This window comes from Panthera tigris, chromosome A1 (genome assembly GCF_018350195.1).
Source record: "Panthera tigris isolate Pti1 chromosome A1, P.tigris_Pti1_mat1.1, whole genome shotgun sequence".
Classification (NCBI taxonomy): domain Eukaryota; kingdom Metazoa; phylum Chordata; class Mammalia; order Carnivora; family Felidae; genus Panthera; species Panthera tigris.
The window spans coordinates 162,936,742-162,950,201 of record NC_056660.1 but is presented as its reverse complement, the minus strand read 5'-3'; the positions used below and the strand labels follow the sequence as shown (position 1 = coordinate 162,950,201).

Here is a 13,460-nt window from a genome sequence, read left to right as displayed (position 1 = left end):
CTATACGTAATTAACTAAAGATCTTCAAGTAAGTAGGCATCAACAAGCAGTTCATATACTTAGTATACAGAGCAAAGTACATATATAGTTGAAAATTACTTATTTATACTTTTATTAAACCTATTTAGACAACTACTTACAGTATGCTATTACCTCATATAGTTTATCAACAATGAGCTTAAAACCGATAAGTTTAGCAAGATCTTTCTCGATGTTGCTTTGCAACATTATTTGCAAAGAACCAATTATGTTCTATAGGTCAAGAAAGAGTAACAACTATCCCTGTGCATTAGTTTTGCTTTGGTTTTTCTTAGGAAATAGTCAAAAGGAAAATTAATACACCAAGAAAGGGTTTAAAACACTCTTTACTAAGTAACTTAAAAACAACAACAACAACAACAACAACAACAACAACAATTTTTTAAAGTAGGCTTCACAATAGCACAGAGCCCAACGCGGGGCTTGAACTCATGACCCTGAGATCAAGACCTGAGCTGAGATCAAGAGTTGGATGCTTAATCCACTGAGCCACCCAGGCGCCCCCCTAAATTTTTTTTTTTTAATCAGAAAAGTAGAAGGTTCTGTTTTGTATGCAATAGCGTAATCACAATTTTATCAAGTGGGAAAAATGAAGTTCCTTCCTAAATTAAAGAATTTTGGGATTTTAATTTATAGAATACAAGACTAAAAACTACCATTGGCAATTGGACTAAGCAGTTTACATTATGGACACTTAAAAAAAATTATACATCAAAATTAAATGCTATTTCTTGTTCATTTTATCAAAACTTTATTGTATACTTTGAGTTGTACAACTCAACATTTTTGAATTAGTGTATGTTAAATAAAAATAAAGCATAGCATTTGGTCATGCTTTCGTCACTGAAGAGTTAGTTTTACATGTGTGCAAAATAGGGAGTTGAAGGTCTGGAGTTCAATTTCCTTTAGACCACATACCTACAGTAGGGTTCTGCTTCTGTTCCACAAGAGTTCTTGGTGTTCGCAGATAATTAGCGTTTTCAGATACAACCTGCACAAGGAAAGCAAAATAAATGAGGTAAAACAGTAAAATCAATTTAAAAGTCCATACTTCATTTGCAGCCTGTTCCAGACAGACAAAGGTTAATAAGCTGTATGATAAATATTAGTAGAAATACATAAAACATGAAAGATCATGCAAGATCCCCTTCTGAAGGGAGTCCATTTCATATGAAGTCCTTGCAATGAAGTGGTGCAAAGCAGGCATTCAGAATGAAATATCATGTATGAAACAAGACAGATGAAAAGAAACAATTAATAGATTGATAAAATTTCACACTCTCTTAAAAGAAGCCAAATGCCCACTTTTAAACAGCTCCTGTATTTGAAGGGGGGAAAAAACAATCACAAACAAAAGAAAAGACAGACAGAGACTGTTGAGGTCACCATACAATTACTGATCCATGCACGGGCTTTATCAGAGTAACCTTTAAATATTCACAGCCTTAATGGATACCATAATCCCTTTTCCTATAATCAAATGCATTATACTTCCAAAAGGAAATTGCTGAAATTCTCAAAAAAGTCATGTGTAACAGCATGGAAGTGTAAAACCTTCCACTATAAAACAAAACAAACCCCCAAACCCTAGTATTTTAAATTTCCAAATGTCATCACAGAAAGTCCTTCTGAAATCATTTAACTTTGGCCCACATTATTAGTGGGCACCTATACATTATACCCTCTCATAAAGAGAGCATTAAAATATTACACAACTAAACCCCATGCTGTATATATCCCTTAGATACTTCCAGATAATGCAATAGTGAGGGAGAGAACAATCAGTATTACATGAGCCCTGCTAATTAACACAGGACCATGTAAATCTTGGATTTTAAAAAATGTTCAAACTCTCAGCAAATTCCAAATGGAGTCTAATATTTCAATTATGGGGGAAATGGTTACTGAATTTTCTTACCATCAAATTATGTAATTTTGTTTCTAAATGTTTTAAAGGACAACTATGCCAAAAAAACGATTTCTCTCCTTTAAAAAAATTTTTTTATTAACACTAAAAGTTCCAGGAGTATAAAACTTATTAATTTTTTACTCCTGGATATTTAAAACCCTCCCAGTAAAAATCCTCAACACATGCAATGTAAGTGGTTTCTTTCCCTCAAATATTGTCAGATATCACGAGCATTTGAAAATTAAAAATTAAAATACAGAAGGATTTACTCTGATGTTAAATATAAGGGATTAGATGTCCTCAAAGACAGCTATTTGTTGCTCTGAATGCAGGTAGAAAATTTTAATGAAGTAAAGTTTAAAAACCTGTTGCCATGAGCCAAAAATACTGGATGTGAAAGCCAATGATTTGGGGGAGACAGGGGAAGAAGTGATTTGTTCCCCTGATCTGCGTCTTCGACGCCCAGTACCCACACCACTGGTATAATGCAGCCAGGTACCAGTACCCTCTGGGCTAGACACACTCAGGGGGCTCTCTTCCTGGAAGTGAGAAAGGGGCAAAAAAAAAAAAAAAAAAAAAAAAAAAAAAAAAAAAAAAAAAAGCAGAGCATGCAAAGTTAGATACAACAGAGCCAAATGATCAGAAAGAAAAAAAAATACAGTTTGTTTGCATTTGTTTAACAATTTTTAAAAAACTATTAAACAGTAATTTGGGAGCCAAATAATTCAAATATTTGAGAAACTGACAGGAATGGCTTACAAATCTAATTGCATGTGACAACAACTGTAAGAATTACCTTATTATCTTAAATATACAAAATATCTATACTGCTTAATAGTTGTTCCTTGTCTCTTAAAACTGGAAAGATTTAACAATTTTCTGTCTTAGCAACTTATAAAATATGAAAGTATTGTTTAATTTTAGATATTCAAGACGTTTTGTGCTATACTAACCTTTTAACCCAAAGCACTAAAGAATTGTGCAAAGGGTTAAAGAGATTTCAATGTATGTAAGGTAGAAAAGAAAACCTGTCTGCCAGCCATATTTAAAAAAAAAAAAAAAAAAAAAAAAAAGAGGTAAGATGGATTCAAACTGCACTTGTTTCCACTTTCAAGTTATTTATTTGTTTACCCCCTCCAAAGATTCATAGAGTTCAATAGGCAAAACATGCAGCAAACATTCTCATTTACATGTTTGCATGTTCAGGTTTCAGACAGTGAGGACAGAGTAAAATCTACTTGCACAAAATGAAGAGAATAGTCTTTCTCTCTGTGTGTCTTTTGGAAGTACAAACTTCTGATATCCATGGAGATGGTGGACGCTGGAAAAAGTCTTCAAGGTTTTACTTGAATTATTTACCTTATGGAAGTAAAAGTTTAGCATGGCATAGAAATAATCTCTTGAAAGCAACTATTTAAGTATGAGAAAAAGGTTTATAAATGTGTTCTGCGTCTTAAGAATTAACAAAGGGCAGTAATTTTGTTGAAGATTTTATAAACATAAATGTGTTGCAAAATGGACTCCCAACACATTTGGCTGTATCAGTGTTATAACGTTTTTGGAGTGCAGGAGAAGGTTTAATGGTGAAATTTTGAACAATCTGATTAATTTGCAGATTGCTCTTATTCAACAACATCAAAATCACTGCCCTCACACAAATGGTAGTTTAGGTTATATTAATATGTCATTTCCCAATTTTTTTTAATTAAAGATACCTGAACATAACCCCAGGTATCTCATTTTTAAATTAAGTATAGTAGAACATAATCCCAAATTCTACAGTTGTTAGTCGTCCTCTTTTATAATTAACTTAGAATATCATAGAAATCCTAACTAGTACACAATTTTCATTATAAAATTATAACAATCTATTTTACTGATGGATGTTTTTCCTATTCATACTTGCCCAACTGGGTCACAGATATATTTGAAATTTGAGAATCGTAAAGCACTTATGTTTGTATAATTTGAGGCTATAGAAATGAGCATAATTCTTTTTTGTTGTTTATATTCTGACTCAACAACTGCTAAATAAATGTTATACCTAACTCTTAAGTCTTGGCATGTTTAATTATCAACAAAAAATATTTTTCTAATTAAAAGTTTATGGTTGTTTCTATCTTACAATCTTGCTCTATGCTTTTACTTTAGCATTTAGACAACATTTATAAGCACTAATCTCAATCAGTGCTGGGGAGAATCATGCTACTGAGAATACAGATAACCCAAAATTAAGGTATTTAAAATATAAAAATATATACAGGTGTTAAATATTTACTTAACTAGCTACAATCCAACTATTCAACTTTCCTCTTAAGTCTTCTTTTAGTAGTTATTTAAGTGTTATTCTATTAGAGAACATAAGAACTAGCTTTATTTAATTGTAGACAAAGGTAAACTTTCAACTATCTCTTCAAATTTTCAAATTCCTATACTGGTTTTTGCAATCAGGCTGACATTTTAGAAGTTCATATCTTTATTACAGTGTCACTGGAATCAGTTGTTGTTGAAGCATTTCTGGCAATACCTCTCTCCTTTCAGACAAAAATTATTCTCTGCTCATTACATCAAACTCTTAAAAAAGTTCTTTATTAGAATAACCTAAAGTGACAGGACAAAAAAAAAAAAAAATAGATCAGCTCTTGGAAAGGTCTTATTTTACCGTATTTATTCAACTTGGTTACAAAAACTATACATAGAGCTCCAGATTCTTAAAACTGATCTCTTTTTTAATAGCCTCTATATTTTTAAAATATTTATTAGAAAAATAGGCAAAGATAAAAATAAAAAATCTGTCAGGGTCCCAAGTTCCATAATTAAAGCTGTATTTTCTTTTCTGGTTTATTAAAATATAGTTAGTTTATTTAATGAAAACATGCTCTGACACATATACTTACTTCATTTGTAGCCATCTTCCTAGATCTTGGAAGTGGAGACTTCCTGTGTATATGAATTGGCTCTGATACCATTGGTTTGAACAGTATCACAGCACGATCAACCTCATCTTTTTTAGAAGTATGTGGTTCCTCATCATTATCAATTTTAAAAGATCTCCTGCCTTCATTCTGTAGGCAAAGAATACAACATATAAAATTCAGATAAATTCTCTTCTGATGAACAAATTCAACCACCAGTTGGTGAAGTCAGTTGAAGTACATATACAAGTTTGTTTATTCAAATCAATCCATATTAATTGAATTTTTACAACAGCCTAGTACTGTACTAGGTATCATGAGACAGATGACAGAGTACCCAACTTTAATAAAAACATATACTCCACAGAGAAATTAAACAGCTAAATGACAATATAAAGCCATCTAAAACAAAGTACTTAATTTTTATCAAATGCCAAAATAAATAAGAAATAATAACAAATGACAGTAATAACAGACATCAATTTTATTATATAGGAATGGCATCAGCATGAGCACAAACTAAAATAGCATTTTGATTTATAAATTTCAGAATATTTAAATTCTGTTCCAAATATTCCCAACACATGTGATGACTGCATACATAAATAATCATGCGATGACCTATTAAATATTTACTGGGTGTGCCAGGACACAGATGAATAAGATGAAGTCCCAGGTAAAAGATAAACAAATTAAAAAAATTTATACCAAATATATATCTATAATAGAATAAGTAAATTGGGGCATAGTCATAACACTAAAACACGTTTTGTAAAGCAGCAACAATGAACAGACTAAAAGTAAATATAATTATATCAAAGAATCTCACAAACATAAGATTAGCAAAAAGAAGTCAAGCAGAAGTACCTAAAACCCCTCATCAAACTAAGGAGTATAGGAAATGAAGAGGAACTTCTTTCATTGGTTAAGGGATATCTAAAATCTTGACACATCGGGGCACCTGGGTGGCTCAGTTGGTTGAGCATCTGACTTTAGCTCAGGTCATGATCTAACGGCTTATGAGTTCGAGCCCTGCGTGGGGTTGTGCTTACAGCTCAGAGCCTGGAGCCTGCTTTGGATTCTGTGTCTCCCTCTCTCTCTGCCCCTCCCCTGCTCGTGCTTGCTCATACTCTCTCTCTCTCTCTCTCTCTCAAAATAAATAAACATTAAAAAAAAAAGATCTTGACACATCATCAGTTAATAAATCACTGAAATATTAGTGTGTCTACCATTACTAAATCTACTCAACACTGTACTGGACATTTGTCACAATTAATAGATATGGTCATATACATAGGAAATCCAAATGACTCTATGGATAAACTACTAGAATGAATAATAGCATGCAATGAGGCTGCTAGTTATAAAATCTTCATATAAAAATGAGTTAAAATTCAATTTGACAATAACAAACAAAGGAGAATTTGAATAAGCCATTTATGATAGCATAAAAATACAAAGACCTAGGAACTAATCTGACAAAGATACAACACATGAAAAAAGTCCCTTAATTGTACCAAAAAGATATAAAAATAGCTAAATAAATTCAGAGATATACCAAGTCCTTGTTATTGCCCTCAAATACTGTGTTATTGCCCTCAAAATTGATCTGGAGAATTTATGTCATCTCAATCAAAATCCCAAAAAGATCTCTTTGCAACATTACTTTTTGCTTTAGCTTGAGAATGTCTAAGTGTTTAGTATCAACACTTCTATTCAACACCATACTGGTCCAAGCTAGTAGCACTTCATAAAAGCATATCCAAATGGCCAATAAACATATGAAAAGGTGCCAATCGTTACTGGTCATGAGGATAATGTAAATTTAAACCATGACAAGAAATCACTACATATCCCTCAAAATGGCTACATTAAAAAAAAAATCTATTTATCTATTTATATCTATATCTGTATCTGTATCTATATCATACCAGGGGCTGACAAAGATGGCAGTATCTTTAGAAAACTATTTGACTGTATTATCTCAAGCTGAACATATGCACACCCGATGACCTAGCAAGTTTACTCCTTGATGTATATCCAAAAGAAATATGTACATATATTCACCAAAAGACTTGTACAAGAATGTTCATGAAAGCACTCATCTTCATAGCTTGACTGGAAACAAATGATCAAAGTGGAATAGATGAACACATTGCACTATATTTACTTCTATATATTGTTGCCATGTAATCCTATATGACAACAGAAACAACAGAATGGATGAAACTCATTAACATAATGAAAGAAAACCCACCTCACACCCCCCAAAAAAGCATGTATTTTGTGATTTCATTTATAACAAGTTCAAAAATATTCATAATTAAAACATGGTGCTAACTGTCTTGATAGGTATCTTTGGGGAGAAGACAGGGAGACTATGACAGGGAGGGGCACAACTGGATCTTCTGGAATGATGATATTATTCTATCTATTACCTGGTTGGCTGTTTTATAATTGTGTTCCTTTTGCAATACATCATTAAGCTATACACTTTGGATTTATCAATATGAGTTATAGTTTAGTAAAAAGTTTTAAATTTAATATATATTTAACTTTGTAAGATCACTCTAAGAATTAAAATACAATAATTTGTGCCAAGTGCTTATTATTATTAGCACAATGTTTACCATGCAATAGTGCTCTGTGGGAGATGCAGGAGAGAAGCATCAAAGGAAAAGACTTCAAAAGGGAAAGGCTGGAGAAGGTGCAAGGCCTTAGGAAATGTTTACATACCTGAACTAGGCTGGCTAGACTCCTAAGCCTAGAGCCATTAACATTGTCCAGGGCCGGATCCTCCTTCACACCTGACCCTTCCTAGTGTTATAGCAACAATTAACTCGAAATTCAACCTTGAAAAGCTAAACCATTAGATTAATTAACACTTGCTTAGATGACTTTATGCACAATTATCCTAACAAAAAGCTTCATTCTGGAGTCGGGGGGCCCTGGGGCCTCATTCCATCCAGTATGAGGACCTTTGCTTAACTGCACTTTATTTGCGCACTCATCTTTTGCGACAGGCCATACTCCTTGCAACAGTGCTCAAGTAATATGACAACCAAAACCCAAACCAAAACTATAGTTAAGTATTGTAAATAATGGCCTTAAAAATACAAAAAGTTTAGGGGCCCCGGGGTGGCTCAGTCGGTTAAGTGTCAGACTTGGGCTCAGATCATGATCTCCTGGCTTGTGAGTTCGAGCCCCACATTGGGTTCTGTGTTAACAGCTCAGAGCCTGGAGCCTGCTTGGATTCTGTGTCTCCCTCTCTCTCTGCCCCTACCCAGCTCGAGCTCTGTTTCTGTCTCTGTCACTGTCTCTCTCTCAAAAATGAAGAACATCAAAAAAATACAAAAAAATCTAAATAAAACATAAAATTCTAGTATGCTCAGAAATGTTGTCCTCCCAGGGTGCCTGGGTGGCTCAGTTGGTTAAGTCTTCAACTCCTGATTTCGGCTCAGGTCATGATCTCACAGTATATAACCAAGCCCTGAGAATTTCATCTTTATTACCTCTCTTGAAGCTGGTCTATATCCATAGCCTGATGGTAAATTTTTGTCTTCTTCGCATCCTTTAGCTCCAGGACTAAAATGTAATTCAACATGAAAGCGTTCCTCTGAGGAAAGATCCTAAAAAATATTATAGAACATTTTCAAAATGAAAAACGTCAGGCTATTTATTTACCTATGGTAATACACCCAAATCAAGAACTCTTTTTACCTTGTTAGGATCCTCATAAAGCATGATAACAATCTGAGTCATATAATTGAGTTCATTGACAACATTTAAGTAATCCATAGCCCGTTTCCACTGTTCATCCTTCGATTCCTAAACAAAAGGTATATGGTAAGCATTTTCTCCTATTGCTTTACTTGAAAGTCACTCTATTTTCATTATGGTAGTTATTTAATCTTGAGTGATACCATACAAATAAGGTAAATAAGTATATGCTCAACCTCTCAAAATAACTCCACTATCTTTAAGTCTTGATAAATTACTTATGTTTAGGTTAATTATTTTAAAAATCTGTTATGGCATTCTTAGAAAGTCTAGTGGTAACTTTTTTTTAATAGCTTCTAGAATTTAAAAATTAAAAATCTCTTGAAATACAAACCCACAACTGAATTCTGAGGGTAAGGAGCAGTGAGTTGTTAACCTTAAGTTCCAAAGTACCTGATGTAGTATCATGCTTCGTAAACTGAATACCATCATCTAAGAATAGAGCTATTTTTCCACCATCAAATAGTGCATGTATGTATTACATGCCTATCCGTAAATATGCCTTGTTACACTGCAGTGGTATTTAAAATAATCAGCAGGAGGTGGCACATGTAGGTTCCATTAATCTTACCATCTCTTTCATCGCTCCTCCACCTTCATTTAGATAATCATGGTCTTTAAACATCTAATCACAGAGCATCAGAACTGAAAGGGATCCTAGAGAACATGAACTACAAACATTCTAAGTAGAAAATTCTATCTGAAAAGGTTAAACTAGTCAAGGTACAAAGTCTACAGTCAATAGTCAATAGGGTCCACATCACAGAAAACTCTTCCATATGTCATAAACTTTAGAAATAAAGGCATACAATTTTCTGCATATAGTAAGAGCATTCAGTATTTTGCACTTCAGTATAAAATGTGCATTGTTTTAAGAAATGAAATTTGATATACAAAAGCCCAAACTTATAACACCACATGTTAATTGCATATTAAAAAACCCCAGAAAACAAAACTAGCATGTATTTCCTTTTCAAATTTAGACACTCGACATCCCTGAGGAAGCATGCCCCTTTTCAAGTTTATGGAAGAGTAAAATTAAATATACATCATATAATTTGTATTCTTCCATGTGTGCTTAGCATCATTATAACAAATGGCTATCCACACCTCTAAATGCTGTAATGCCAAGCCATCAAAGCTGCTACTCTTAACCTAAGCAATACTCCAGAGAAACAACTGCATCTGTGTGTTTGTGAGTGTATTTGGGGAAGGTATATGTGCAAAGATATATACATTTTTTAAAAAATTAATAAAGAAAAATATAAGTTAGTATAACATTTCTGAGTTATACTAAATGAGAATTACTATAAATGAAGGGTTTAAATTAAATACTAAAATTTTTCAATAGGTTCATGATCCTACATTATGAATAAGAACACCATCTAATAATATCTAATTCAGTGCTGTAGGTACAGGTTCTGCTAGGTCAGTGCTAATGAAGAGATGAAATTAAATAATATTTAGTAGCACTTTTATATTTATATATGTTATATATAGTACTATATATCTTTATGTACTATACATATTGTATATATAATAATATATATACATATACTATGTGTATGTATATAATATATATAGCACTATATATACTACATATTTAGTATATTTAGCATATATTTAGTAACTTCCTGAATATAGTCAGTATGCAAAAATCCATAAAACCTTTTTTTTTTTAAATTAAGTCTCATTCAATATAGTCCCTGAAATGTTGTTTACAATATTGTTTCCTTAACAAACACCTTTAAAAAAAAATCTATTATGGAGAGCTAGATTTTACCGAGTTCACACTGAAAAATCTACAGTTTCAACAGGGAAGAGAATGAACAAGGTTTTAAGTATATTAGTTACAGGGTCTTATAAAGATATTATGACCTGGGACAATGATTTATAGTTCAAATAAATTAATTTTTTAAAATTAGCAAATGGGACATCATATTGATATTATAGACTTTACATGTATTTACTAACGTGAAAAATACTTTTTTTTTTCAAAAATCTGGAAGCAGAGTTTTAAAAGAATGGTGTTCAGTTTCTGTTTTACAAATGCAGCTGAGCGTGAGATATACTCAACAAGCTCTATTGTATTGCCATCACCCTAGTCCAAATTACATCATCTTTTTTAGATCACTGCCATAGCTTCCTAACTGGTTTCTTCATATCTACTCCAGCCTATCTGCTGTCCACACAGCAACCAAAGCCATTTACTTCCCTGCTTAAAAATGGCTTTCTAATCCCTTTAGGATTCCCAAAGCACTGGCTCTTCATCCTTATTTGTTGCCATTTTCTCCATTGCTCACTATTCTGCTCCATAGCCTTGTTCTATTGGTTCCTATATGTTCCATGCTTCATCCCCTAAGTAAATGTAAGAGAGTAAAAAATGAACCATGTAAGAGACGTAATTCTCTCCCCCAAAAACAATTCCATCATTACTATTGGATATGTGAATTCTTGCCTTGCTAATTAAGGGTCATTTTTTTCCCCAACTATTTCGTTTATTAAAGCTGCAAGGGATGTCACTTGGCTATTCCTTAGGGACCAACAAGAAACCAAAACAAGAGGGAAGAACATATGAATTAGAAAACATGATTAGAACAGAACACTGAAATAACTTCAGGGTTACTTTAATATTAGTTATTCATCAAGGCTAATAATAAAATTAAGAACCAAGAGACATAAAAACAAATCTTTGTTATACATCTAATTTCCCTTTACTAAAAAAGTAGGAAAACAAGGCTGGATTTTCTTTTAAGGACCGACCATTTTGTTAACAGATGTGTATAGATGTGTACATCAATATATATACCAATGTCAAATTTAGGATGTAATAGAATAAGAAAATTAAAGGAAAATTCTTATTTGTTGCTATTTTACAGATGATGCAAAAATATTTTTGATATATAACAGGGTGACATTGTATTTTGGATAATCTATGGTTTGGGTATACTGAGAAACAAAGAAGATATTCAAATTTTTAAGTCTCTTTGGTACATTATCACTTCCATTGTCAATCCCTACAATGTCATTTTTTTTATCTTTTCAAATGCAAAATCTCTGGGAATCTTATTATCAGCCACTACTTTACTGTCATTAATATGTTGGCTTAACTCTGTACTTTTAACTCACATCTGTGTCCTCACATATGAACATACTCAAGCTGTCTAAAACTAAACTTACTACTTTCTTTCTAAGACCTGATCCTCTCCGTAGGTGTTAGTTTTATCAGTGAATGGGTAGGAATATCTACCAATTTACCCATATTAGAGATATGGGAATCTTTCTCAATTCTCTTCTCTTTCTTAACCTTCATACCTGTGAGCACTGGAAGGCTCTCAAGGAGAGCATTAGTGAAAGCCTAATGGGCCGTGAAAAGGTTGTTGGCGAGGGATTACAGAAAGAAAAATGTTACTGGAAGGTATAAGAAAAAGAACTCTTGCTATGTAGTGGCATAAAGTGTAAAAACACTAGCCTGTAGATGGTGGAAAATAAAAAGTATATCTAATGAGCTAGCTATGGAGATTTCTAGGAAAAGTACTGAACATGTCATCAAGATTCTTCTCACTGCCTGTGACAGGAGACAGCAAAGCTGCAGGCAAATTGTCAATTACAAAGAAGCCAAGACTTAAAAAAAAAAAAAAAACACCAAAAAAACTGTTCCTCATTCCGAGGCTTTTTAGGGAACAAACAATGCTGTAATTAAAAGATGGCTTTCAGGAAGAAAGGGTCCACAGGAATCCGCCATGAAAACGATGTGACTGCAAAAACACTTGTTAAGACCTCAAATCCTCCAAAGAAACAGAAGACTTCCTCAGGATCTTAGGAATATGTTTTTCAGATGCTCAGAATTAAGTAATAAGGATTGTTGAGTGCCATCCCTTAATAACCACAGAGGGAACCCAAGGTAGAAAAGGGCTTATCCTTAAGAGATCTTTGGGTATGATTTATTTAGTACAATATATTTCAAATTACTCCAGTATGATAGAACCCTAATTAAAGAATGGGCAACATGTACCTAGGTAGATTTCAAAATTGCTATGACCAATGACTACAGTATACCTTCTGTTTTACCCTCTCTTGAAGTTTATCTACTATAGTTATCTCATGCCTAACCCACCACTGTATAATGGGTATTTGAAGGACAGATAATTGGTCTCTTCAGTGCATAGGTCTTTAAGACTGAATGCTTTTGAGCACTCAAGGAGTTGTGTCCAAGAAGCCCCATCTACATCTGGACCTGACTTAGATGAAGAAGCCTGGGATGCCAAGTTTATAATTAAATAGGATAGGATGGGTATTACTGGGTAAAAGGTTAAGTGAATTTTGAATATGGGAGAAATATGGATTGTGTGGTCAAGATGAGACATATTCTCATCGGATAATATGACAGTGACACTCCACTCATGTAGTAAGGTGGATCTATCTCCCCACCTCTTGAACCTGGATGAACCTCTGTGATTGCCTCAATCAGTACAGCTCAGTATAAGTGATGTTATGTGACTTTGTAAGTTAGGTCATAAAAATGTCTTGCACTTGCACCTTGTTCCATTTTGAAACTAAATCTTGGAACTCAGCTACCATGTTTGGAGGAAGCAGGTCACATGAAGAGGCCAGATGTAAGTATTGTGGTCAAGAACTCAAGCTGAAGTTCTAGCTGACATACAGCATCAAGCACCAGACCTGAGGAAAGCTTTAGATGATTCAAACCCCAGTCACTGTCTAACTACAACCTCATGAGAGACCCAAAGCGAAACTGCCTAAGTATATCAGTCAATCCTTTAAGCTGTGAGATAAAAATGTGATTGTTTTAAGCTAAA

General features: G+C 33.3%; 1 protein-coding gene across 16 annotated transcripts in view; it reads right to left on the bottom strand.

Annotated features, from left to right (window-relative positions):
• PPIP5K2 (diphosphoinositol pentakisphosphate kinase 2) overlaps positions 1-13,460 on the bottom strand; it is a 71,163-nt gene that overhangs the window by 17,179 nt on the left and 40,524 nt on the right. For 11 of the 16 annotated variants that reach the window (XM_042990779.1, XM_042990778.1, XM_042990796.1 and 8 more), the window contains 5 exons: positions 8,584-8,691; positions 8,376-8,492; positions 4,846-5,013; positions 2,314-2,487; positions 958-1,030 (listed from right to left, as the gene is read on the bottom strand). In XM_042990779.1, the coding sequence (XP_042846713.1) occupies positions 958-1,030; positions 2,314-2,487; positions 4,846-5,013; positions 8,376-8,492; positions 8,584-8,691 (640 nt within the window). Of the gene's footprint in view, positions 1-957; positions 1,031-2,313; positions 2,488-2,613; positions 3,308-4,845; positions 5,014-8,375; positions 8,493-8,583; positions 8,692-13,460 lie in introns of those variants that run through there. The other 5 variants (XM_042990787.1, XM_042990795.1, XM_042990797.1 and 2 more) reach the window with 2 other exon arrangements.